Genomic DNA, 27,943 nt, shown 5'->3' with positions numbered 1-27,943 from the left:
TTGCCTCAGGAGGCATATCTTAAAAAAAAAAAAAAAAAGAATTGCTATGCCTGATGTGAAAGAAGTTACTGTCTGTGTTCTCTTGTAAGATTTTTATGGTTTTAGGTCTTTAATACATTTTGAGTTTATTTTTGTGTATAGTGTAAGAAAGTGGCCCTGTTTCATTCTTTTGCATGTGGTTATCCAGTTTCCCAACACCATTTATTGGAGAGACTGTCTTTTTCCCACTGCATATTCTTTCCTGCTTTGTTGAAGATTAATTGACCATATAATTGTAGGTTTATTTCTGGGTCTTCTGTTCCGTTGATCTATGTGTCTTTGTGTGTGTGTGTGTGTGTGTGTGTGTGCGCGCGCGCCAGTGCCATGCTGTTTTGATTAGTACAGCTTTGTAATATAACTTGGAGTCTAGAATTGTGATGCCTCCACCTTTACTCTTCTTTTCCACGATTGCTTTGGCTATTTGGGGTCTTCTGTGTTTCCATACAAATTTTAGGATTGTTTGTTCTAGTTCTGTGAAAAATGCTGTTGATATTTTGATAGGGACTGCATTAAATATGTAAATTACTTTGGATAGTATAGACATGTAACAATATTTGTTCTTGCAACCATGAGCATGGAATGTCTTCCCATTTCTTTGTGTCGTCTTCAGTTTCTTTCATTTCTTCAGTTTCTTTATAGTTTTCAGAGTAGGGGTGTTTTACCTCTTTGGGTAGGTTTATTCCTGAGTATCTTACTATTTTTGGTGCAGTTGTAAATGGGATTTTTAATTTCTCTTTCTGCTGGTTCCTTCTTGGTATGTAGAAATACAATACAAATTTCTGTACTTTGATTTTGTACCCTGTGGCTTTACTGAATTTGTTTATCAGTTCTAGCAGTTTTTTGGTGGAGTCTTTGAGGTTTTCTGTATATAGATAGTATCATGTCATCTGCAAATAGTGTAAGTTTTACTTCTTCCTTACCGATTTGGATGCCTTTTATTTCTTTTTGTTGTCTGATTGCTGTGGCTAGGACTTCTAGTACTATGTAGAATAAATATGAGAATGATGTTCTTGTTTTGTACCTGACCTTAGGGGAAAAGCTGAGGGTGATGTTAGCTGCAGGTTTTTCATATATGGTCTTCGTTATGTTGAGGTTTGTTGAGGGTTTTTAATCATGACTTGAAATGATCATTTAAGTTTTATCCTTCCTTTTACTAATGTAATGTGTCACATTGATTGATGTGCAAATATTGAACTACCCTTGCTTCCCAGGAATAAATATCACTTGATTGTGGTGAGTGATTTTTTTAATGTATTGTTGGATTTAGTTTGCTGATATTTTGTTAAGGAGTCTATGTTCATCTGTGTTCATCAGAGATACTGGCCTATAGTTCTTTTTGTGTGTGTTGTCTATATCTAGTTTTGGTAATCAGAGTAATGTTGGTCTCATAGAATTAATTTGGAATCTTTCCTTTTTCTTCTTCTTCTTCTTCTTCTTCTTCTTCTTCTTTGTGGGGGGTGGGGAATAGTTCAAGAAGAATAGATATTAACTCTTCTTTAAATGTTTGATAGAATTCACCTGTGAAGCCATCTGGTCCTGAACTTTTGTTTCTTGGGAGTTTTTTGATTACTGATTCAGTTTCATTGCTGATAATTGGTCTGTTCAAATTTTCTACTTCTTTCTATTTCAGTTTCGGGAGGTTATACATTTCTAGGAATTTATCCATTTCTTCTACATTGTCCAGTTTGTTAGCTTTATAATATTTCATAGTATTCTCTTATAATTCTTTATATTTTTGTGGTGTTGGTTTATTGTTTCTCCTTTTTCATTTCTGAATATGAGTCTTTCTCACTGTTTTTTTTTGGGGGGGGCGCATCTGGCTAAAGGTATATCAATTTTGTTGATCTTTTCAAAGAACCAGTTCCTAGGTTCATTGATCTGTTCTGTTGTTTTTTAGTGTCTATTGCATTTATTTCTACTCTAATCTTTATTATTTGGTTCTTCGTATTGTTTTGGGGTTTTATTTGTACGTGTTTTTCTAGTTCCTTTAGGTGTAAATTTAGGTTATTTATTTGAGGGTTTTCTTGTTACTTGAGGTAGGTTTGTATTGCTATAAACTTCCCTCTTAGAACAACTTTTGCTGCATCCCAGATATTTTGGATCATTGTATTTTCAAATTCATTTATCTTCATGTATTTTTTTTATTTCCTCTTTGATTTCTTGGTTGACCCATTCATTGTCTAGTAACCTGTTTTAACTTCTATTCTTTCCAGAACATTTCTTGTCGTTGATTTCTAATTTCATAATGCTGTGGTTAGAAAAGATGCTCTTAATGGTGCGGAGCCTGCTTCAGATCCTGTCTCCCTCTCTCTCTGCCCCTCCCCTGCTCATGCTCTCTCTCTCTCAAAAATACACATTAGGAAAAAAAAAAAAGATGCATGTATGACTTTGATCTTTTTTAATTTGTTGAGACTTGTTTTGTGGCCTCATGTATGATCTATTCAGGAGAATGTTCCATGTGCACTTGAATGTGTATTCTGCTGTTTTAGGATGGAATATTCTGAATATATCTGTTAGATTCATCTGGTCCAATATTGCATTTAAAGCTAGTTTCCGTGTTGATTTTTTGTTTAGATGATTTACCAATTGCTGTGAGTGGGGTATTAAAAACCTCTATTGTTATTACTGTTGATTACTTCCTTTATGTTTGTTATTAGCTGCTTTATGTGTTTGGGTTCTCCCATATATGGTCCGTGAATATTAACAATTGTTATATTTTCTTGTTGGATTTTTTCCCTTTATAAATGTGTCCTCTTTTGTTTTTTGTTACCACCTTTGTTTTAAATTCCATTTTGTCCTATGTAAGTGTTTCTACCTTGGCTTTCTTTTCACTCTATTTGCATGATAAGTACTTTTCCATCCCTTTACTTTCAATCTGCATATGTTGTTAGGTCTGAAATGAGTTTCTTGTAGACAGTATATAGATGGGTCTTGGTTTTTTTATCCATTCTGTCACCCTGTGTCTTTGGATTGGAGTGTGTAGGCCATTTGCATTCAAAGTAATTACTGAAAGTTACATACTTACTGCCATTACTTGTTTTATGGTTGTTTTTGTGGTTCTTCTCTGTTCCTTTCTTCTCTTACTCTCTTTGCTCATAATTTATCGGCTTTCTTTTGTGATATGGATTTCTTTTGTGTGTTGGATTCCTTTCTCTATTTTTTGCATGTCTATTACCAGTTTTTGATTTATGGTTACCGTTAGATTTGTATATAACATCTTCTGCATATAGCAGTCTGTATGAAGTTGATCATCACTTAAGTTTGAACCCATTCTTTACTTTCCCTGTTATATTTTAGGTATATGGTGTCATACTTTACATCCTTTTGTGAATCCCTTGATTGATTTTTATAAATATACTTAATTTACTGCTTTTTGTGCTGCCATTTTTTAATTTAATTTAATTTAATTTTTATTATTATTATTTTTTTTTACTTTTGCTTATGGTCTTTCTTTTCCATTCAAAACAATCCCCTTAGTCCCCTTTAACATTTCTTGGAGGGCTGGTTTAGTGGTCATGAATTCCTTTAACTTCTGTTTGTCTGGGAAACTCATTATCTCTCCCTCTGTACTGAATGATAGTCTTGCTGGATGGAGTATTCTTGGCTGCAGGTTGTTTCAGCACTTTGATTATATCATGCCACTCCCTTGTGTTCTGCAGAATTTCTGCTAAAAAGTCTACTGATAGCCTAATGGGGTTTCCCTATATGTAGCAGTCTTTGTTCTCTTGTTGCTTTTCACATTCTCTCTTTATTACTACTTTTTGCCATTTTAATTACTGTGTGTCTTGGTCTAGATCTCTGAGTTGATTTTGCTGAGGGCTCTCTATGCCTCCTGGATCTGGATTTCTGTTTCCGTCCCCAGATTCAAGAAGTTTTCAGCTATTATTTCTTCAAATAAATTTTCTGCCCTCTTTTTCTCTCTCTTCTCTTTCTGGGATCTTTATAATGCAGTGTTATTATGCTTGATGTTGTCACTGAATTCCCCATACCTATTTTCATTTTTTTGTTATTTTTTTCTCTCCTGTTCAGCTTGATTACTTTCCATTACTCTGTCCTCTTGTTGCTCATCAGTTCTACTTTCTCTAGTCTACTATTTGTTCCATCTTGTGTATTTTCAATTTCAGTTACTGAGTTTTTCATTTCTGATTGGGTTTTTTTTTTTTTTATGTTTTCTGTCTCTTTGTTGAGGGTTTCACTGAAGTCCTGCATGCTTTTCTGAAGTCCAGTGAATATCTTTATAACCATTATTTTCAATTTTCTATCATGCTTATTATCTGTTTTCTTTGGGTCTCTTGATGTGATTTTGTCCTGGTCTTTCATTTGGGACGTATTCTTCTGTCTCCTCATTTTGTCTCTCTGTGTCTGTTTCTATGTATTAGGAAAGTACATCTACATTTCCTGCTGTTGAAAATAGTGGCCTTTTGAAGAAGAGGTCCTGTAGTGCCCTGAAGTGCAATGTCCTCTGTCACCAGAATCTGGCGCTTCAGGGGTATCTCCCATGTGTGTTTTGTGTGCCCTGCTGTTGTGGCTAAGCCGCTTTTGCCTTCAGTCTAGTTGTCTACAATGGCTCTCTTTGCCTGTTTTGGGAAGGCTTAGTCCCTGTGTTGTTAGTGCGCTAGTCTGGGACTGCCTTGGGCTTGAGTTGAGTCAGACTAAACATTTGCCAGAGATGTAGTAGCACCGAACAGCAGCGGGCTTTCCCTGTTTTGTTGCCAGAGACATTTTCGTTGGTGGAGGGGGGGAACCTGCAGTCATACCAGATGTCTGCCCTCAGCCCACTCCTGGGGCCACAGTTGAACTGGTATGTGTGACTGTCTTCCCTGTTCCTGGGTCAGCAGTCACTTTGGGGTTGTGCTAGTCCTGGTTGGGGCTCTTTGCATACTGCCAGACCTCATTAGAGAGGACAAGACGGCAGGAGAACACAGGTGCAGACAACCATTGTTAGCAAGGTTTGTGCTGGTCCGCTAAGGTAGGGGACCTAAGCCTCGGGGACTGAGGCCTGCCAGGTTGGAGAGGGTAGATTTGCAGAAGCACCTGGGCTCAGGACATGCAGTATTAGCAAGGTTTGCTTGGGTCTGTTGTGGGAGGACATCTGGAGCAGAGGCCTGGCTGGAGGTGGCATGTCCGCAGGAGAATGTGGAAGTGTGGGGCACACCGTGAGCAAGTTAGGTGGAGAATGTTTGCACTGTGCGGTTCCAGCAGGTGTCCATGTGTTTATGCTGGGGAGCACAGGAGGGAAATGCCCCCCCTCCCTCGGCTCCTTTGTTCCGGGAGAAGTCTCCCAAGGATCTCTGCCCTCCGGACATGCTTGAGGTTAGTAAACAAATCTTCCACCCCTATGCCCCAGGCATTTTTCAGACTGCAATTATTATGCTGTTATTTTCCATGGGGCTGTTTACTGTGCTGTTTAAAGGGCAGAGACTCAGTTTCCTTTCACTCCCCTGCTCTCCCAGAGCTGAACCCACTGATTTTGAAGGTGGTGTTAAACCCCACTGATTGTAAGAACTTGCAAAGTTCAGCCCCTCTTGTTTTCAAAGCCCAGTGTTATTGGGGTTTGTCTTCCCCTGTGAGTTCCGCCTGCAAGCTCCCTGGTGTGAGGTTCTGTTTCTCTCCCCTCTCTATGCCCACGTGCCCCTCCCTCCTGGGGACAGTCCTACAAGTCCATTTGGCTCCCAACCACATCTCTGCCCTTGCTATCCTCTTGATGTGTCCTCTTGTCTACATTTAGCTGTTGAGAGTTTGGTCTGCCAGTCTTCAGGTTGTTTTCTGGGTTATTTATGCTGATGTGGGTGTTAACCTAGTTGTATCCATGGGAGGAGGTTAGCTTAGGGTCCTCCTACCCCATCTTCCTTGGGAGTTCTAGATTAACTCTTTAAAATAGGATTGGAATAATTTCAGTATCATCAAGATTTTTGGTATATATGTATTTGTATTTGCTTTTTATTCCTCCCCCATGCCTTTGAACAGTTTTGTTGTGTGTGATCAACTGAATACTCTGTAACTCTAATTGCTCACTAACCTATATTTTCTAGAGACTCCTTAGGATAGTCCTCATGAATTTAAATCTGAAAATTTAATTGAGCAAGAATGTCCTATTAGCAATGAATAGTCTAGGAATATTGTTTAGGAAAAATCAATTATTATTTTACTTGGCAGAGAATTAAAATACCCAGCTGGGAGTTTAGTAAAGAAATTGCAGCTGACCCTTGAATATGGCCTTACTGACAAGTTCTGCTAAATTACATGCTATTAAGTGGAGCTTATTATGAATGCCTCATCTCCTAACATAACAACCTGCTTCCCTTGGTAATGGAGTGTATTGTAATATCTAATTCCTTTAGTTAGACCTAATGGAAGATCAGACATGGAATGATATTTTTTAGGTTCTTTTTTAGCATTAAATTTATTTTTGGAGAATTTGTATTTCAACGAAGTTCCTTTTTTTTTTCCCCTAAATTTTTATTTAAATTCTAGTTAGTTAACATATAGTTAGCATATATTGGTTCCAGGAGTAGAATTTAGTGATTCATCACTTACATATTAACACCCAGTGCTCATCAATAACAAGTGCCCTCCCTTTTTTTTTTTTAAAGTTTGTTTTTGAGAGAGCACAAGTGGGGGAGGGGCAGAGAGAGAGGAAGACAGAATCCGAAGCAGGCTGCAGGCTCTGAGCTGACAAGTGCCCTCTTTAATAACTATCATGCATTTCAGCCCACCCCCTTACCTCCCTCCATCAACCCTCAATTTGTTTTCTATTGTTAAGAGTCTCTTATGGTTTGCTTCCTTCTCTTTTTTTCCCACTTCCCCTATGTTCATCTGTTTTGTTTCTTAAATTCCACATATAGGTGAAACCCTATGGTATTTGTCTTCCTCTGACTTACTTCGCTTAGCATAATACCCTCTAGTTGTATCCAGGTTGTTGCAAATGGCAAAATTTCATTCTTTTTGATGGCTGAGTAGTAGATTGTATATACAGACCACATCTTTATCCATTCATCAGTCAACAGACATTTGGGCTCTGGGGTGCATGTACCCCTTTCAATCTGTATTTTTGTATCCTTTGGGTAAATACCTAGTAGTGGAGTTGCTGGGTTGTAGGGTAGTTCTATTTTTAAGTTTTTGAGGAACCTCCATACTGTTTTCCAGAGTGGCTATAGCAGTTTGCATTCCCACCAGCAATGTAACAGGGTTCCCCTTTCTCCTTAGCATTAAATATTATCTTAAATATCATCTAGCATACTTATTAATGTCTACCAACTATGGTATAAAGTAAGTAAGAAGAAAATTGAGTGGCCACCCATTTGCACTGAGCTAGTGAGAATCTGTTTCAGTGGGGAGCTAGGAGACATTTGCTTACTTTATCTATGGACAGGAGTAGAGTCTTAGGGTGTAGGGTGAATGTTGTTTCACAAACTCCTTTTTCTCATGCTTTAAAAATCTGGAAGCTTAGTTAGGTCCAGTCTTAGTTTTCTGCTCTTAGTTCACTTTTATTACACATTTTATGATTCTACTTTTTAATTCTTTTGAGTATAGTTGACACACTATGTTACATTCGTGTCAGGTGTACAACATAGTGATTTGACAAGTTTATACATTATGCTATGCCCACTGCAAGTGTAGCTCCTCTTGATGGAAAATGAAAAGAGTTAGTTGTCAGCCTTAAAATACACAATCTGGGGTCCCAAGGACAGACAGAATCTGGCTGAAATTCTGCTTGACCTGGCCTCGATCTTTACCTGAAGAATTAATTTTCACACAAATAAAAGTCACGATCTAAACATTAGCTCACTCATTTTGTTCATTTAATATAATCAATGCCATTAAAAACTAAAATCTTCAAAAATTGAAAAGATCATTGAGCTCTATTCAATCACCTACTTGTTTTCACCAGTAGTTGTCACAGCGAAATGCTATGTCATGCTACTGTTCAGTGAGAGAGATTTGGAAGCTCCCACAAAGGTCCATAGGATGCAGTTAGAATGCCATGTTTTGTGACTTCCTGGGGCTTACTTGAAAGCCTTTTTGACTTTCTGCACTTGGCACAGCAGAGTGGACCCTGTCTCCCTGGGGCTGTGTCCTCTGAACTTCCTTGTTCACCACTGCACCTCTCTTACAAACCAAGCATTCAGTTTTACCTTTAAGTCCACTCTGCCTTCATAAATGCAGTTCCCTTTCTTGTGATTATTTTCTTCCCTAAATCTCCTGCACTAAAATGTACCCTCCTGTTGCTTTATTCCAGAGCCAAAGCTCTTCTGTAGATGCTATTCCTTATTTGTTCTGCAGGATGATGTGTCTGTTAAGCAAGCAGCCTGAGGTCACACCCTGTCTGAGCATTGTGCTAGATGCTGGGCACACAGTGGGAATGAGATGCAGTCCTTGTCCTCTGGGAATTTGTGGCTTACTAGGTGGAGAGACTGGTGAGGCAACTACATATGCTATACTGAGAAAAACACAGCAATGGGAGTGAATGGGAGGGTCACCCAAACTAATTTGGGGTAAGTCAAAGTAGACTTGACTTGTAATGGTTTCCTATTTTATTACTTTCAGTACATTTAGGACTGGACTTCTTCTTAACAGTTTATTGGCTATTTTGTCTTTGGGATTTGAAATATGTTAGTAATTTCGTCTCATGATTTTGTCTTTTAGTATAGTGCCCCTCATCTGTTCTGAGGAATACCTGGTATCTGAGATGACCCATAAGAATCTAGGTTTTTAAGATTTAAAAAATTATTTTTTCATTAATAAAGCACTAAAGACAGAACAGTAACCTTTCTAAAGCAAAAGAACCATTGTTCATCTATTTACTCATTCAGCAAACATTTGAGTGCCAGCCACCACCCCATCTTGGCAAAAGCCCTATTTCAGTGGAAGAGAAAACATTCTGAACCCTCCTCCAAACTTCCCAGACAATTGACCAGTACAAACTGGCAAAAGAAGCCATGACTTCTGCTGCTTTGGAGGAAGCATATGACTCTCCTCTGCCTGTGATTTAGGGATCAAGAGAACCACGGGAGACTCTGTGGAGGAGCTGCGAGCTGATGGTCTGACTTTTCTTGATCGGCCTGGAGTTTTGCTTCCATTAAGGATCATTTCTTCCTCTTTCCCTCCCTTCTTCTCTTTCTCCCCACTCCTTCTCTCGCCCTCATTCCCTCTCTCTCCCTGTTCTCCCTCCTGTTTCACCCCTTCGCCTCCCCTGCTCCTCTCCACCGACACAGGCACTGCCTGAAGTGTTTTCACATCTTTAATTTTATTTTTCACTGTGAAAGGGACCACTTCCGTTTCTTTCTTTGACACCTGTGTAATATTGTAAGCCTAATTCAGCACTTAGAAACACCTAGGTTTGCTTTGTAGCTTCTTCTTCAAAGTATACACATCTTAAGCACAGAACATTGTAGATTTTACTTCTTCGCTGCTCCTTCACCCTCTCTCCAGATGTTAAAACAGGAGGGGCTCTTAAGGCTCTGACCTGGCCCTTTTTTTCCCTCTCTCCTAAGCTGTATCCCCAGGTCATTGTATCCATGCTTAATTCTGTTTTGTGTGTCACAAACACTCGCATTTCTTTTTTTTTTTTTTATTTTTTTTCAACGTTTATTTATTTTTGGGACAGAGAGAGACAGAGCATGAACGAGGGAGGGGCAGAGAGAGAGGGAGACACAGAATCGGAAACAGGCTCCAGGCTCCGAGTCATCAGCCCAGAGCCTGACGCGGGGCTCGAACTCACGGACCGCGAGATCGTGACCTGGCTGAAGTCGGACGCTTAACCGACTGCGCCACCCAGGCGCCCCAACACTCGCATTTCTTATCTGAATGCTGTTTCCTTTGAACTTTACAAAGGCGAGAGCACTTCCTGCATGGATGGCTCCTCTGGGGTGTCTCAGACATAAAACGTCCACCTGTAACTGCCTTTCCCCCACGAGGGCTCCCCATCTCAGGAAACCTCGGAGTCTCCTACAGCAGCCCCACCTTCTTGGTTATTGGGGTCACTGGACTCGGGGATAGGACTGTCGGCTCCACTGCCATGTCCCCAGTGAAAAAAGCCAGAACAAAAAGACAAGTATTGAATGATTCCTAGAGTAGTCAGATTCATGGAGACAAAATAGAATAGTGGTTGCCAAAGGCTGGGGGGAGGGGGAACAGGGAGTTGTTTGGTAGGTAGAGTTTTAATTTAGGATGGTGAAAAAGCTCTGGAAATACAGATGGCTGGTGATTTTACAACAGTGTGAATGTACTTAGTGCTACAGTACTGTACACTTAAAAATGGTTAAGTGGTAAATTTTATGTATATTTTAGCACAATAATAAAAAATAGGTTTATCAACATTGTATTTAGATCTACACTTGCCTCAAAATAAAAAGTTTACATATAGAAACATAAGTTTGTTCCCTTTACATTGTTCGTTGAAATTTATATTGTTTTTGTTGAATTTGTATTGATATCATAGCTGATAGAGTAAGAAATTAACCTGTGGTACCTGGAATTTGCTCCTACCTTAGAGTCTTTTAAGATACAGCTACATCCACACTGTTCAATTACAGCATGTGTCTGTTTTACATTAGACTAGCTGAGCTCTTTGACTCTTTAAAAATAAGTATGATCAGATGATAAATTTGTTTAAAGGCTGGTGAAACGGAGTCTGTTTTAGAATTTATGTGTGCTAGCAGGTAGGACAAAACAGCTCAAGTCCTTTACTTCTGGCATTTTCATGTCTTCCCAGGTATACCTTGAAAGACTTTTAACATACGCAGAGATAGACATCTGTCCGGCCAACTGGAAGCGGATTGTTCTAGGGGCGATCCTTTTGGCCTCCAAGGTTTGGGATGACCAGGCTGTGTGGAATGTGGATTACTGCCAGATCCTGAAAGACATTACGGTGGAGGACATGTGAGTGTGTGTATTGGGGTTGGGGAGTGAGGCACAGTTTGGGTAGGAACCACATCCCTTCTGAATAGTCTGTATGGTATGGAGTGAATGAATTTGACTAAATGTCTCTTGTGAGTGGGCACAACAAGGACACACTTGTGGAATATTACATGCAAAAACCTGTACTCCACTTCATTGGGGATCATGAGCAGGCACTGGTTACACTTTTTGATTTTGTAAAACTAATTTCTGAAACTGTATTTATATTCTAGGCAAACATTCCTTTACCTTAATTTTAGAAGGTGTAGACTAGGGCGCTTAGGTCGACTTCGACTCAGGTCATGATCTCATGGCTCATGAGTTTGAGCCCTACGTTGAGCTTCTGCTATCAGCGTAGAGCCTGCTTTGGATAGTCTGTCTCCCTCTCTGCCCCTCCCCCACCCTCTCAAAAATAAAATTTAAAATAATAAAATAAATAAGACAGGTGTTGACTAATGTCGTAAGCAGTCTGTGATGGATTTTGTTCTGGCTCTGTATCTCACTGCAGACCAATAACAGTGCTCCATACCAACAGCCTAACCCAAAAAGCAGAAGAGCTAAAATACTATCTGTTTCTGTTTAGTTTCAGAGAGAATTTGTAAGTTCAGTTGCTTAAAATCAGCATTTTGTTCATGAGCCCTTTCATGTGTCTCATCTGGGCTGCATTTCTCCTCCAGCTGGTCTCAGAGCCCCAGCTCAGCAAAGTGTCACAAGCTTTGAGGGTGGGGGGCATCCACTCCCGCAGCTCTCAGGGCAGCGTTAGGATTTCCCAGATGATTCAGTCCATAGATTGAGGTGAGGATTGTTAACAGGAGACCTGCAGGCCTATAATCTGGGATTTCTGGGATCTGGGAATACAGGAAATAGATTTAAAGCCTCTTAGAGGAGAAAGGAGCTGTTCTGTAAAACAATCAGGATGAACGGTTTATAGTTCCTTATGGTTTTTAGGCATTTCTGACACTCTTCTTGCTGAAAGTCTTCTCATGTTCGTTCAGCTTCCTTGAGAAAGCTTTAGGCTGGAGGAGGTTCCCAGCTGTGTCATTCTACCTCCATTCCCTAGACCCAATAATCCTGGAGATGCGGAACCCTCACGGTTCCATTGTGGGGGTGTCATGTGGACATATCACCACCTAGCACCCTTCTTGCCTCTGGTTACTGATTTGATGGCACCTCATTTTTGTGGTACCCTGTGAAGCACACTTGTTTGTATTCATAGGTCTTTTGTTGCAGAGCTTATTTCTGCTATAGACCTAAAAACTCCTTCCTGTGTCTCTAATTCTTTCTTATAAAAAGTAAGAAAAGTCTAAATAAGTTTTTGATAGCAAGGAAAATTAGTCTTGATTATATTTCAATGTGTAAACAGCTACTAAAATAATTGTTATTCAGACCACAAAGGAGGGTGCAAGGTGGTAAGAAGTGCTGACTTGTTTCCTTTATTGGGAGTTACTCTCTCACCTTCTTGACATCATTTGACACTGGATTGTGTGCTGCGGGAATGACATCATGGTTGTCATTTTCTTGTTTGTGCTGATGATGTATGTATAAGGGAGGAAAAACTTTCCCTTCTTCCCTTGTTAGGTTGTTTGGTCTGATAATTAAATTGATGTAAGACAAATAAACAGGAGAAAAACACATTCCATTTTGCACATATGGGAGCCCCATAAAAATATGGGACTCACAGGCAGTCAGGCAAGTGAGACTTGTATGCCATCCTGAGCTAAGGAATAGGATAAGGGCCTAGGGCCTCAATGGGGAGGAGGGCAGTTCACAGGAAGATAAAAAGAGCAGATGCTTGGTAATCACATGTTTGCCCTGCCATGGCCATGCAGGCTTTTCCTTCCAGGACAGTGAGCCTCAGTAAGGGCTGGTGGTGGCCTGCCTTTCTCTCCCAGAGCAGAGGAGTGGGAAAGGAGGAGCCAAAAGGAGAACCCACACACTTGGTGTGTTCTTGGGGAAGTCACTTTAAAGAATGAGAAATGAAAGATACAGGTCTAGAAATCTGTTCCCTAATGCCGTTGTATTTTTAGGCGTACTCGGAATGCTTTGTGTGTTGTAAGGGAGCACATACGCCAGCATGAAGACCAGCGCTCCTCCGAGCGCTGCAACAGATACCCAGTGTTATGGGCCGAATTGTGTTCTGTCAAAATCCTGTGTTGAAGTTAACCCCCAGGACTCAGAATGTATCTGTATTGGAGAGAAGGTCATTCAAGAGGTAATTAAGTTAAATGGGATCATTAGGGTGGGTCAGACAGCATAGGCAGAAGGACAGCCATGTGAGGACACAGAGAGAAGATGACCATCTGCAAGCAAGAGAGAGGCTTTAGAAGAAACCAACCTTGCTGTCACCTTGACCTTGGCCTTCTAGCCCCCAGAACTGTGAGGAAATGAATTTCTGTTGTTTAAGTCCCCCAGTCTATGGTATTTTATTATGGCAGCCCCAGTAGATTGGTACAGATTTTGATACTGGGAAGTCGGGTGCTGCTGTAATAAATACCTAAGATGCTGAACTGGCTTTGCAACTGGGCAATGGGTAGAAGCTACAAGAGTTCTGAGGCACATGTTAGAAAATCCCTAGACTACCCTGAAGAGATTGTTAGTAGCAATATGGTTGTTAAAGGTGGTTGTGATGAGGACTCAGGAAGAGGAGAGCTTTAGAGGAAGCCTCTCTCACCTTAGAGTATACATGTATGACCACCAACAGAATGTGGAATGTTGCTAGAAATACAAATGCGAAAGGTGCTTCTGAAGTGAGGTATCAGACAGAAATGAGAAGCATGCTATTGGACACTGGGCTAAGGGTAATACTTGTTATAAAGTGGCAGAGAACTTGGCCAAGTTGTGTTCTAGTGTTTGTGGAGAGTAGAACATTCAAGGAACAAATTTGAATATTTAGCTGAGGAGATTTTTTAAAGTTTATTTTATTTTTATTTTTTTATTTTGAGAGAGAAGAGCACAAGTGGGGCAGGGAGGGAGGGAGAGAAGAAAGAGAGAGAGAGAGAATGAATCCCACGTGGGCTCCACACCATCAGTGCAGAGCCCAACGCGGGGCTCCATCCCACGAACCCCAAGACCATGACCTGAGCTGAAATCAAGAGTTGGACACTTAACTGACTTAGCCACCAAGGCGCCCCTAGCTGAGGAGATTTTTAAGTAGAATGTTAAAGGTGCTTCCTGGTTTCTCCTTGCTGCTTTTAATAAAAGCTGAGGAGAGAGAAATTGAAGAAGGAATTTTTAGGTAAGAAGGGACCAGATGTTGAAGATTTGGAAAAATTCAAATTTTCTAATCTCTGCCTATCCCTTTTGCAAAGAATGAGAAAGTGTGCTCTGGAGAGAAGAGTAAGGGTATGGCTGGACAGTGTTTGCCAAAGAGATTACAAGAGTGGCTCAGTGATCAGATCAACCATCTCAGCAGACATGTTGCCAGCTTACACTAAAGTGAACAGAGACAGGACAAAATGAAGGAAGGCTCTCAGACTTCTGGGATTCTACCAGATGGACCAACAGAGCTGTCCTGTTGTGAAGTGTTAGTCTTCAAAAAAGGGGAAAAATGACCCCGAAGACAGTTTGGAAACTGGCAGGGCTGCCTTTGCCACCATAGGCACAGCAGGTACAGGTCTGGGGACACTGAGGCTGCCTTCTCCTGGCCAGAGGAGGTGGGGCTGCTGCCACCTCAGCAGGCTGGGTGATAGAGCATCAGCTGAAGATTATTCTCAAGCCTTAAGATCTAATGCATTTGCCCTGCTAGATTTCAGACTTGCTTGAGACCCAAGACCCCTTTCTACTTTTTAATTTCTCCCTTTTGTAATGGGAATGCCTGTGCAACCATTGTACTTTGGAAGCAGATACTTGTCTGGTTTCACAGGTGCAAACCTGGAGAGGAATTTTGCGTCAGGATGAATCATACCTCCAGCCTCACCCATGTCTGATTTAGATGAGATTTAGATGAGATTTTGGACTTGGAGTTGATGCTGGAAGGGGTTAAGACTTTTGGACTTTTGGGATTGGGTGAATGTATTCTGCACGTGAGGTGGACCAGAAGGGTTGAGGGTCTTCTCTCTCGAATGCATATGTGAAGGCCTAACCTCTAGTACCTCAACATGTAACCATATTTGGAGATAAAGTGTTTAAAGAATTAATTAAGTCAGAATGAGGTCATTAGAATGGACCTTAATCCAATATGATGTGCCCTCTAAGAGATTAGACAGTCTTGTGCTATTTTGTTATAGCAGCCTTAGCAAACAAATACATCCAGTAAACATTATTGAAAGAAGGAATGAAATCCAATGTGGTCAAGAAGCCATTCGGAGGTGTGTGTTGCTGAACAAGCTTGTAGAGATAGGAGCTTTAAGTGATTTTGTAGCATCTATACAGAAGTGTAGATTTACTGTTGGGACTTTTTAAAATGAGTGCTTGATTTCAGTCTTTTCCAGGAAATCTCTATGAGCTTGGGGAGAAAATGGCTTCTAGGTACCCCTGTCTATGGAGAAGGAGCATTGTGGGATATCACTGGAAGCTAAGAGCTATGGCACTTCACAATGTGTCAATGTTATGTCAGTAGCTAGTGTTCATTTCCTGGTAGAGGCAATCTGAGCTTTCCTTTGGAGCTCCTTAGCAGGAAGAGGATTCACAAGTTGCAGATGGAAAGCTTTATAAAATGTGTTGTACTTCCAGGCATCCTTCTGTCTCCCTCTGTACCCTTCTCTCGGTTGCTGGCCTTGCCTGTGTTCTAGCATCCTGATGTGACCTTTCTGTGCACAGGTTCATTTCCAGCCAAAGAACCATCTAACAGTAAGGAACGTGACTTGGAGCCCCTTTCAAGGGACAGTGGGGTTCTGGCTTGGAAGGCAGCTGACCGTGTGGGCAAGTGGCTGGGAATGTACGTTGAAGAACATTGTAAGACAAGTAACCCTGAAACTTGTGGGTAGAACACTCAGGGCCACCAACATCAGACTTCAGGCTCAGGCTGATGTTGTGCAGCAAGACAGGGCCATGGGCCAGTAGGTCTCTTTCTCTCTTGTTAACAGTAAGTGGTCACACCGTTGTAGGTCAACATTGAGCACCTAATGACAACTACTGTGGATGGGAAAGAGGATGATGAACTTTGATAGGCAAAAATGCTGTCAAAAAAATTACACTTTGGGTTGTTTTGTTTTTGTTTTGCAATAACCTAGTAAGAATCATTTTCATATGTAAACAAAGGAATCTCAAGGAGAAGCCAAGAGACTTGTCTTAGTGCTGCAGAGCAGATAGAGGTGCAGAGCAAATCCTCAAAACCTCCATAGGTGTAGGGTACCTGGTCTTTGGTTTTTGGTTTTAATTGTGATAAAATATACATGACATAGAATTCACTGCTTTAACATTTTTAAGTGTGTAGTTCTGTGGCATTAAGTACATTCACATTGTTGTACAACCATCACCAACTAGAAACTCTGGTAATGGATACAGAAACTGTATAAAATAGTAAGTTCCCATTTCACCTTCCCCCAGGGCCTGGCAGCCATCAAGCTGCCTTGTCTCTATAAATTTCACTACTCTAGATACTTCATTTAGGTAGAATCACACAGTATTCCTCTTTTTGTGACTGGCTTATTTCACCTAGCATAATATCCTCCTCAAGATTCATCTACATAGTAGCACATATTGGAATTTCCTTCTTTTTTAAAGTTGAAAATATTCTAGTCTGTGTACATACAGTATTTATCCATTCATCCATCAGTAGACACTTGGACACTTGCACTGCTTCTACCTCTTGGCTATTGTGAATAATGCTGCCATGAACACAGGGTGCAAATATCTCCTTGAGTCCCTGCATTCAGTTCTTTTGGCAGGTATATAGCCAGAAGTGGGATTGCTAGACTGTGGGTGGCTGGTTTCTAAAGTGAACCCGTTTTTCTAGAAAAGTGGACAGATGATAAATGTTTAGATGATCAAAACAACTCTCCTTACTCTGTTTTAGAAGCCCCTTTGTAAGTTGCTAAATTGTGTGAATTCAGGGTTTCTTTACAGTTTTGATCTAATATAACATATTTCTGAACATATGTTTTGTGTATTGACTTGAGTTTATTTCTTGTAAAATTTTACAGCAGAACTATTTTCTCATGATTATTCATTTGAGGGCAGTAAATCCATCAAGCCCATTCTTTCTGTGTCACTGTTAGTATTTTTTTTTAAGTTTATTTATTTATTTTGGGGGAGAGAGTGAGCACGTGTGAGCAGGGAAGGGGCAGAGAAAGAGGGAAACAGAATCCCAAGCAGGCTCCATGCTCTCAGCACAGAGTTGGACGCTTAACTGACTGAGCCACCCAAGCGCCCCACTGTTATTATTATGACTTATCACATAGAAAGTTGTTGCATGTCCCTGTAAGATGTACTACTACAGTTTGGAAGTTCAGATTTGAGGAATTATTTTTATTTTCTAAATCTTGCCTTAGCACAACAGCTGTAAAGTCCATATTTCCCTCAGAACTTAAAAAAAAAAAAAAATCCAAGAAAAGCCTGAAGAAAGGCTGTTCTTTTTTCCCAAGGAACCTTGGAGAGAATGCCATCTTGTCCAAAAAAAGATTCCTCTTGACTCTAATCAGAGTGTATACCCTCAACAAGAATCATTGCTATCTATATACCATTTGGGGCAGGATTAACAGACTAGCTTTCTTACAGAATTAAAAAGACAAGATTTTCTTAGCATCAGGAGAGTAAGAGCTGCAGTGGTACCTTCGGCCACCAGACGGCAGTCTGTCCCCAGGCAGCTCCCACCATCCCCCAGGAAAGCTCCTTCAAGCCCATTTGTTTTGGCACTTCTGGCCTTAGCAGTATTTTTGGCTCTCTTGTTTTATTAAAATCTTAGCTCAGTTCCGGTATTTCACAGGATAATCTTTGTTACATCTCACTTAAGGGAGGCATAAATAAAAGTTATTTGAAGTAAAAATTATCCCAAATAAGTCAGTAATTTAGACTCTTGAAAAGAATAAAATTTAGCACAATATGCACATTTGGAGCTCACCACCTTCACTGGACTGTCTAGAAACAATGCAGTTATGCTGTTTCTCTGATGAAAAGATCTGAATGTGACTTTTCCATGTTCCCATCTGAAGCCCTCAGACCTTCACTAGCAACTTGCTGACATTTCTTAACTCATTTTCCCAGTACCTTTCACCTCTAAAGCCGCCTGCCCTTGCTCAAATCCTGGCCTTCCTTCCCTGTCACCTCAGTGCTCCTGGCCCCTGTTGTCACAGCAGCATGAGACTGGGACAGAGTCCCCCTCAGTCTCTGATGGCTTAGTGAGGTGACACCAGGAACAGACTGGGACTAGGGTACACTGTGGGGACAGGATGGTGCTACGTTAGTTTGAGATTGCAGAAAATCAGGTGTCTGTATATGCAGGAGCCAGAATTGGGTGGCTTGGCGTTCGGTGGAGTCAGCGGAGGTGGGGTCAGGGCTTAGGACCGGGGAGACCTGGCACTTGGGACAGGGTTGGTTCATCAGCCTTCAGCTTCAGTCACGGGAGATGGTGATCAGGTATCCTGTCCCCCACTCCCTGCCAGAAATACCCTGCCCCCACCCTTCTTCCTCTCCACCAGAGCTCTGCATTTCCCAAACTCAGTTCATCTGTTACTTCTGTGGAAGCCTTCCTCTGTCTCTCCACCCAGGCTGAGCTTGGTCTGTTCCATTCAGTAACATGAATTATTGAGCACTAATTGTCAGGCATTGTGCTAGGGGCCAGGTATGTAAACTCCGATGTCACAGTTTCCGTCTCTGAGGAGACAGGTAGAGGAGGCTGAGTTAAGGTGACACTTGGAGTGAAGTGTGATGGACAGAAATAGAGGGCTGTGTAGTGTGCTTGGGAGCACAGGGTGCGACGCTGAAACTGTGTGCCCAACCCAGGACCAGTGCTCAACAGACAGATCAATCACCAAGGACTTTTCTCCTTCCAGATAGTAACTAGCAAGAAATGAACCTGATCTAAAAGATAATTGATATGGGAAAGTTCTCCAAATAGATGTTTTATCATTTATTCTGACTTCCCATCATTCATTTTCACCCAACTATATAGATGGGTGAGCCAGATGGATCTTAATACCTGTGACCAATCCCTGTAGGTGAGTAGGTCTAGAAGCATGGGCCGGGACCAGCTGCATCAGCATCTCGTGGGAGCTTGTTAGAAAGGCACATTCTCATACCCGCTGAGCCAGAGGATGGGGTGGACTCTGCAGTCTGTGTTAAGCCCTCCACATGACCAGATGCATGCTCAGGTTTGGGAACTGCTGCCTTCATTGTTCTGGGTTGGGAAGTTCCCTTTTTTGCAAGTCCAGGGCTGTGATTCACTCTCCCGCCCCCTGCTTTGCGGAAGAAAGCCCCTACAGCAGCTCCTCCACTGTTCCCAGGAGGCAAGGAAGAGCCACTGAGGAAAGGTAGGCCTCTAGGCTAACAGTGACTTTCCCGTGGGCTCCTGTCTCAGGCCCTCACCAGACTTCACTTGACAGCCCTTGACTGCTTCATCTGCCCCTTATGTGATGGTTCATGCTGAGATTTGCAGCCAGAGCCTGCTGTGTGTGTGTTGGGTCTCAATGAAATGAATCACCCTGAAGCACTTCCTAGTGATCATCCCAGTTAATCAGGCCTCATCCTTCTGGGCACTCGATCATTCGGCTTTTAATACCAGTTTAGTGGTTAAGCTGCAACTCTGGTGTCCAATCAGGCAATTAATTAGATATCTTTTCTCCCTTGGAGGTTGCAATTTTCTGGAGTCTGGTCTCCAGCGGCTTGCCTTGGCGGGCCATGCAGCCTGGTATGGCAGGTAAACATGTGCTGTTTTGTCTTTGCTTTGCAGGAATGAGCTAGAACGACAGTTTCTTGAATTGCTCCAGTTCAACATCAATGTTCCTTCCAGTGTTTATGCCAAGTATTATTTTGATCTTCGTTCTCTGGCAGAAGCAAACAACCTGAGCTTTCCCTTGGAGCCCCTGAGCAGGGAGAGGGCTCACAAGCTTGAGGTAAGATGCTTCAACATACTGGGGTTTTATGCACTATTGCAGATGCATCATCTTGGTACCATGGAAAGTGTGAAGTCACAATGCTAATTTTTCCCACTATGTGTTGTTGTAAAATAAGGACAAATTACCCTCGATTTAGAGTTGGTCAATTCATTTAGTTGATTATAATTCATACTATCATATTTTTATGATACCATAAAACTTCTTAATACCAGTTTTTATTTGATGTACATTGATCCTATTCTTGAAATCTTAAAAAAAGAGACCCAATTCTTAAAAAAATAAAGTCACAAAAAAAGTATTTCTTGACATGCACTCTTATTAGGAAAAAGATACCAGGTGGCCCTAATGATTGGGAATCCCAAAAGGTTTGATTCTACTTTTTATTTTTTATTTTTTCAAAATATTTTCTCCATAGCCCAGTGAGAGCTGGGGCCAGCATCATTGGTATTGGTATGGATTTAGGGCCTTCACTGTTAAGTAGTATGACTTTTGTAGCTCAGCTTCATATTTGCACCAACCTCTTCCCATCTGACTATTTGATTGGATGGAAAGTAGTGGGGTGATAAGAAGGACCACTGGTGAAGCGCCTCCCTCCAGAGAGGGGCGGGGGGGCTGAGGCCCTCTGTAACTTCGTCCTCAAGCACTGTTGTGTCTTATTCCGTAGAACCTTTGATCAAAGCAATGGATGGTATAATCATGTCCCAAGCTTGGTGACACCCAAGAGGTCTGTGCTGCCTGCCCCATTGTCCAGTCTGAGTGAAACGTTATCCCCTATTCAGTACAGGATCAGGATGGCCAGAGTGGTCTAACAGGTTTAGCTATGAACAAAACAAAGTGTAGAGGTAGTGGGGAAGAGATCATTATGGATTGCAAACTTAACAAAACAAAAATTTTAACTAAACTTGTAAAAGGTAAATAATATGCTAATCCCCAGAAGAAACATAGTAAAACTATGGAAACAACTGAATGCAGAGCACTGCATTTAAAATAAAAAGCCAGTGAGGTTTTCAGAACTCTGCCACCTGCTGTAATTGTGTACAAGCCATTAGGATGCAACTTCTCGTTTAAGTCTTCTTCCATTTCTCTTGAGCAAGAAATGGAAAACCCTTCCTCTGAAGGATATGCTCCAAGGCAAATGTTGTCAGACTTTCACGAGCACACATATAAAATAGAATTTGATTTCACGGTGCATGGGAGCCGTTTCAGCCTGGACAGCAGGCTCTGGAAGCCCTAGTGCCCAGTGGCTCCTCTCATGCCAAGGAGAGGAGCCACTGGTCTGTGGTTCTCTGAGGGACAGTATCTTGTATTGCATGTCAGCCAAGTCGTGGGCACACAGGCTGAGACTGGAGCAGTTGGTGCCTGCTGTTAACTCCAGCAGGTTATCCAATTGGGAAGAGGGAGCACTCTCCTGCTCCTGGGGCCAGCTGCTCCATGGGCTCGCTGGGCAGAGGAAGTCAGTAGTCCTGACAAGACTCTCTTCTCCCAAGAATCGGAGCTTCCTAAGATGCAGGCCTTCCCTCCTTTGTAGGGCTGGACAAGGCACCATCTGGAAAAGCAGTTGGCATGCCTTTGAAATAATTTTTAAGGATGGAGATTTCATTATTTTCCAGACTCCAGCATCCCTGTTAGTCCATCTGGTTAGCAAGCCTGAATCCCTTCATGGAAAGTGAGGAGGAGTGAGACATATTAGAAGTTGCTGTTACCTAAAGTTCTGTGCCTGCGCAGATGAACCGCCAAACGGCTGACTTGACATGTTAGTTGCAGGGTAAAGTGTAGAAATAAGAGCACACCAGGAACCAAGGCAAATGCAAAGTGGTCTTTTCATTATCCTGGTCACTTCTCTTTGAAATAAATTAGTATCTCTGAATGCATGTAGGATTAAAGCAAAGAGCTTGCATAATGAAATCTAGAATAAGATAGTACATTGCAAATTCATTATTATGGTGTAACATTCAGACCCATGTACTGTTTGTAAGCTAAGAAACAACAGATGGTAATCTCAAAATGTTTAAATAAATGAAAATTATTTACTTTCAAAAATCATTGCTCTAATGTCTGTAAAGAATCTGATTTTGTCTTTAAGTACGTCACCTATATTATGTATATGAAATATATTTCACATGAGGAATTCTCAGTGCTATAGCCCTCATTCATCTGTCATTTGGAGGAAGACATCCTCAGCTCCCGTCTCTCCCCTCCAGTCCATTCCTCCTGCTGCCACTGGAGTTGCTGTTCTAAAGTGCACTTGGTGGGTTTTGGAAACTAAACGAGAATCAGTTTATTTTGGAGAATAAACAAGAATAAACACAGTACCCTGTGTTTCCAATACTTTGAGCATTCCCAGTTATGTGCATGCCTCTGTTATGTGCATATCTCGATTGGAACTCACACATCCATTTGACACATATTTACACATACTCACTTAGGGTCTTCTGATACTCGATACTGGTTACCAGGCACCATCAAGAACAAAACTAACAGAACCTGCCCTTTTGGAGTTTATATTCTGCTGGGAGGACATGGACAGTAAACAGTAAACATAATAAACTGGCTGGTATGTTAGAAGGGGAGTAAAATAGAAGAAAGGTGGGGAGTTGCTGTGGTCAGTGGCCTCACTGAGTGGGCCGTGTTTGCATGAGGACTTTAGCATGGGACGTCTTAGCCTTGCAGAAACCTCCAGGCTAAGGGAAGAGATGCTGCAAAACCTGCAGCTGGGAGCAAGCTCAGGCTTAGGTGATGGGGGTTGAGGGGGCCACAGAACAGGGTGGGTGAGGCCAGGAGGGAGTATGGGAGAGGAGATCGCAGAGTAGCTAACGGGAAAGCAGGGAGAGCAGCTGGAAGCATTATTGTTGTCCTTCCTGTGAGAGCCGTGATGATGTGGTCAGGGTTGGCTGCTTCTGTGCCTTTGTCCCTTGATGGTGACCCCTTAGCAGGTGGGTACTGTGTCTGTTTCCCTGGCCCCTGCATCATCCTTGGCCTGTTGCTTGAATTGTATACAAGTTAAAAGACTTGATGTTTGCATCATCGGGAATGAAGTCGACTCCACCCCTGGGTCGTTCTGACAGAAGGGAAGGTGAATGTGACTAGGACAAGACATCTGGGGTGGTGTGAGCTGGCTCAGCCTTTGTCATCACCGTGCCCTTTACCTACACCCAGCAGCAACCCTGAAAAAGCCACGACCGGGCTCTGAGCCCCAGGGAAGATCTAGCCTTGCTCTTGGCTGAGGCCTTCCCCTCCAGAGTCTCACTGTCCTCATCAAGAAAGGGAGGACAGTGTGGATTGTGCTTTCATTCCATGCTGCTCTGGGCCCCTCCTGGTTCCCTTCTTCATCAGTCATGTAGAGTTGACTCAGACATCTGGTCATCTGTGCGGACTCAGTCTCCAATAAATGACTACTGTCAAGTACTGAGCTCTGTTCCCAGCACGGCCCATCATGAAGCCCTGATGCGTTATGACGGCCTCGCAAGGGGGGTGCTCAAAACAGGAACATACCTGGGGTCACACCCCCTTAAGCTTGCTCCCCAGGCCACACTATCCTGTAATTTTTTCACATTTTGAGATGATTTTCTCAAATAGACTGTAAGCACTTTGGAGACAGGGCCTGTGTCTGCACTTCTGTAATAGCCCCCACTGTGCCGGGCACAGATCAGGGCCACAAGGTGTGAACTCTGCAGGGCAGGACCTCCTGTTGGTGTTTTTCCTGACTGTCCTCCATGCGCAGCGGTGGTCAGGGGTGTGGAGGGAGTGAGGGGCTGGCACTGAGGGGACAGTGGCGCCTGCTCCGGAGCCCTCCCTGACCTGCCTTATCTCTCTTCTGCCCCTCAGGCCATCTCGCGCCTCTGCGAGGACAAGTACAAGGACCTGAGAAGACCCACGAGGAAGCGGTCAGCGAGTGCTGACAATCTGACTCTGCCGAGGTGGTCCCCGGCCATCATCTCCTAACCGTGGGGGTCCCCATTGGAGGCCGTACCATCCCTCAGTTTCTCCTTTAGTTTGAGAAAAGATAGACTTGGGGTGGTTTTGTTTTTGTTTTCCTTTCCTTTTCTTTTTTTAATTCGTAGCTCTGTCAGGCTGCCTTGATGACTGCCTCCAGGCTGCGTGGCCCACATGCAGCAAGGCCTCTAGGGAAGTGAAATCAGTATTCCGGAAATCCTGTTTCATGCCTTTCCTGTCATGATTAACAGCACTTCCCTCATGGAGGAAAAGGACTCTCATCCTGGAGAAGGAGAAAAAGGGAAAGGGAAGTCATGTAGAGGCAGGGAAAGGGTTAAATGGCTCAGCCATTTCTTAAGTCCCCGTCTGGTCAGTAGATGAATACGATGAAAAAACACAACAGTAGGTAACAAAGTTGGATGTGCATTAAAGACAAGAGTGCTGCGTTTATCACCTCCATTTGGATCAGTATGTTCTGTAAGACTTCTTGCATTCCTTCTAGCTGTTTTTTTGGGATTTGGGGGATTTTTGTTTGTTTTTATTCTGTTTTGGTTTTGGTCCCACAGAGCAGAGAATATAGTTTGTACCCATCATGGCACAGACATCCAAATAAATAGTATTGATTGTTTCTCTCTGCACTATTCCTGTGAGCTGTCTTCTGAGCTTTCTTCCTCACAAGTGGGATGCGCTTGTTTCATTTCTGTATACCTTTATTATATACACTTTTTCTCCAACGGTGGCAAAATTAACTTGACTGTAGTGCTGAACCAAAAGTATCCCTTTCCCTTCTTATTTCCTCACCCCAAGAAAATTCTAGATCACATGGGTGCTTGTGCCTTCCAATTTTCTTGCAGTTTTTTTTTTCCTATCTGACCTGAAGTCGTAGTTACAAATCAGTCAGACTTTGTGAACTGAAGGAAACAATGTGCAGCAGAGGGTATCCTCTGGTTGAAGTTTTTTCCAGAGTGCTAGGTGTTTGCCTGAAGTTACTGAGTAGGAGCCATTTCTGTGTACCCCCTGCCCAGTTCATTCCTCTACTTCCATGTCCATTGTTGCAAGCAATATTCTTCTCAATTTTTATATGTTTACTTTAAATCAAAGTTAGTCTATTTGTATAAAGTTTTTTAAAAATCTAAAATTAAAAAAAAACAAGGGTGAGGGGTTATTCGGTGGGAAGATCAATGAAGGGCAAAATGTTAACTATTAACTGAGGTATTTTTCACAGGATGGTTGAATAAAAAAAACTCAACTTGCATTTTCATTGTGGGTGCTTAGAGAAGTTATACAAAATTCAAACTGTGAAGGTTTATGCTTCATTAATTATGACCGTACTTTTTTGTTTTCTGACTATCCCTAATTTCCTTATGGGCTAGATAAGAATCTTTTATATCAAGTAAAATAAAAAGGTTAATGATAGAAGATCAGAGTAAATTTGATATTAAGTCTTAAGAATCTGAGTCAATGAAGCATATACTGCTTTGGGGTTTTGCGTATTTCTCTGGGTCACAATGACAGGTTTCTAAGTTTTTTCCCATTTCAAGTTTCTGCAAGGCAAATGGCAGCAGATACTCTGTGTTTCACCTTTCTCCTCTGTGAACTTGGAAAACTTTGGAATCCTATTCGTCTTGGGTACCCTAAGGTCATGTGCGCACTCCTGATGGAACGTACTTTGGAGATGGAGGGGATTCAGAAAGTTGAAATCCCAAGATCCCCAACCCAAATGTGCTAGTCCGGTTTCAGTGAAATTTGTATCATGTGTAAACAACTGTTTGGACCAGAAGTATTGTCAAGTTGTTTCTGGCCTAAACTTCCAAAAGCAAACAAACTGAATCTGAAAAGTTAATTATCTTTCCCTTGTGATGGTGTTGATATACTCTGTATGGGTACCAAAATTAGCTTCTCTCTTCAAGTAAGAGTTGGATTTAGAACTTTAACTAGAGATCTAAAAATGTAGAAAATATCATTTTATATTCCCTAATCTATATAGCTTAAAAAGGGACATATTTTCTTAGCTGAATATGAATACCTCTCAAGCATAAATTAGTTCCTCTCATGTAAAGTATCTTATTTTACTGATCCATTTCAGGAAAGAGGTTCTGCTGCCTTTAAAGCAGAAAGCTTATTTTTATCCCTTTTATTTGAATGAGAGAGATTTGAAAATTGAATTATGTAAATATTTCAATGCATCTGCTATTATTTTGTGGAGTTTATTAAACTACTTTAAAAAATTGTATAGTCTATTTATTGTATGTATGTACATACAGTCTGATAACTTAAAATTTAAAGTGGATTCCGTAAAACCTGACTCAGTCTTGTTTAGACTATTGAATATTGTTTTAGCCTTGTGCACTGGACTCTACCTCTGTATAGGAAAATTTTCCATATTCATTAATAAGTATTGATTGTATTAATTGGTTATGTTTCTTGCACTAAGGATTTTTAAAACTCTGCTGTAAGTGTAGATTTTAGTTTTACTTTTGCAGTATGAATCACTTGACACATAGGTAGATACTTTAGGTTTGTTTATTTTATTTTTCTACATGATGATGAACACTTAAATTTTGTTCTCTGGTTTGTTCTAAGTTTGCCAAAAAGAAACCCCAGCAACACCCAGTATACAGTACCTATTGGCAAATCATAGTGACTGTAATTTGTTTGCAAGGTGATTCGATGCCCTACAATTAAAGTTGGATTGCTATTTAGGACTACATTGTCTTAGTGTAGTTTTTGAATGGACAGTTTTCATCATTAATAGAAGATGAAGAAAACTACACATTTTGTTGACTTTAATTTTAGATTTGACTTAACAAAGTCATTGGGAGAATAAGTACATCCCAGTGATTTTTTTTTTTTAATTTGTTTTACACTTTCTTAACTGGGAAAAGGGAAAGAAGTCAGGGATTTAAAACCAAATTGGAGGGCAAGGTGGGAGATCCTACCATGATCCGAGATGTGTTCCTATGCCTTAATGCACTAGGTGAGGCCGGTGTCAGAGCCTTGTACCCATCGTCTGGCTCCTCTTCTGGGCTGGCTCTCCCGAGTTCCTACTCTTGGTCTTTGGCAGGGGCATCTCCATCTTGGGGTTTCCCTTGGTTCTGGGGATTTTGATCCTCAGCTTAACTGCAAAGCAGAATTTTGGGAGTGAGCGATTTTGATCCTTTCCGGCTGCTTTTGGTAACCTCTCACCTGGGGCCATATTTTACAGCTTTGAATTTTTTAAACAATAAAATATAATTCCTGGTTCATTGTAGGTACTTAATAAGTGTTAAATAAATAAATACATAGAACAAATAGTGCCTTCTTGCTGCATTTTTTTGAATATTATGTTGAGATAAAATTCAACAGGTTTTATAGATGCTAAGTATGAACCTCTTCTTTGCAAGAGCAATGGGAAAAGTGTTACTAGTCATGGAAGTCTTGAGCAATTCACAAAAGTATCAAGCACCTCTTAGAAACCTCTAATTGAGATATTGCGTGTCACTTTTGTGTTGATACCCTATTTTGTATTAATGACTTTATCTCCTTTGACTTCATTGGAATCCACATCTCAAGACTGTGTTGGGTGGATCTTAGAGACATGGATCGTCTTTTGAAAGGCCAACCAGAGAGAGCCTGTATTGCTGAAAAAGAGAAGGAAATAAGAAACATACCCTCAGGCTGAAATGGGAAAAGAATACTTAAGAAGATTTATTTCTTAAACCATATGGGAATGAAAGGAAAGTACTACACACAACTTCATTAAGATCATGATTTGCTGTTGCTGAGTGTAGAGCCTTCTTAAGCTATTGCATCTAAACCAGATGCTCCCTTTCTACCCCGCCCCTGCTTTAGGGAGCTGCAGAAATGTGCTTGCAGTCACAAAATGGGTGATGGAGTGTGGACCTGACCAGTTCAGCTGACTTCCTTTCCGGTCTTCCTGTTTGATTTTCTAAGTTTGAACTTATGAAGGTGCTGAAGGAATACTGAGTCACTTTCCGTTCGAAGCTTCAAGAGTTCAGTGATCAGCACTGAAATGGTCTGCTTTTATTCACATCTCTAGACTGCAAGTCTTTGCAGGGTTCTGTGTGTCTGCATTGCTG

General features: G+C 41.5%; 1 protein-coding gene across 5 annotated transcripts in view; it reads left to right on the top strand.

Annotated features, from left to right (window-relative positions):
- Window positions 1–27,151, top strand: part of CCNY (cyclin Y) — a 331,023-nt gene extending 303,872 nt beyond the window's left edge. For all 5 annotated transcript variants that reach the window (XM_040451001.1, XM_040450998.1, XM_040451000.1 and 2 more), the window contains 3 exons: window positions 10,754–10,920; window positions 19,766–19,928; window positions 23,757–27,151. In XM_040451001.1, coding sequence (XP_040306935.1) covers window positions 10,754–10,920; window positions 19,766–19,928; window positions 23,757–23,873 — 447 coding nt within the window. In that variant the 3' untranslated portion in view covers window positions 23,874–27,151. The remainder of the gene's footprint in view (window positions 1–10,753; window positions 10,921–19,765; window positions 19,929–23,756) is intronic.
- Window positions 27,152–27,943: the final 792 nt, after the last annotated feature.

Source organism: Herpailurus yagouaroundi, unplaced genomic scaffold (assembly GCF_014898765.1).
Source record: "Herpailurus yagouaroundi ecotype Mexico unplaced genomic scaffold, PumYag 203, whole genome shotgun sequence".
Classification (NCBI taxonomy): Eukaryota; Metazoa; Chordata; class Mammalia; order Carnivora; family Felidae; genus Herpailurus; species Herpailurus yagouaroundi.
Note: the sequence above shows the minus strand (reverse complement) of the source record. Positions and strands in the feature narration are given on the sequence as shown.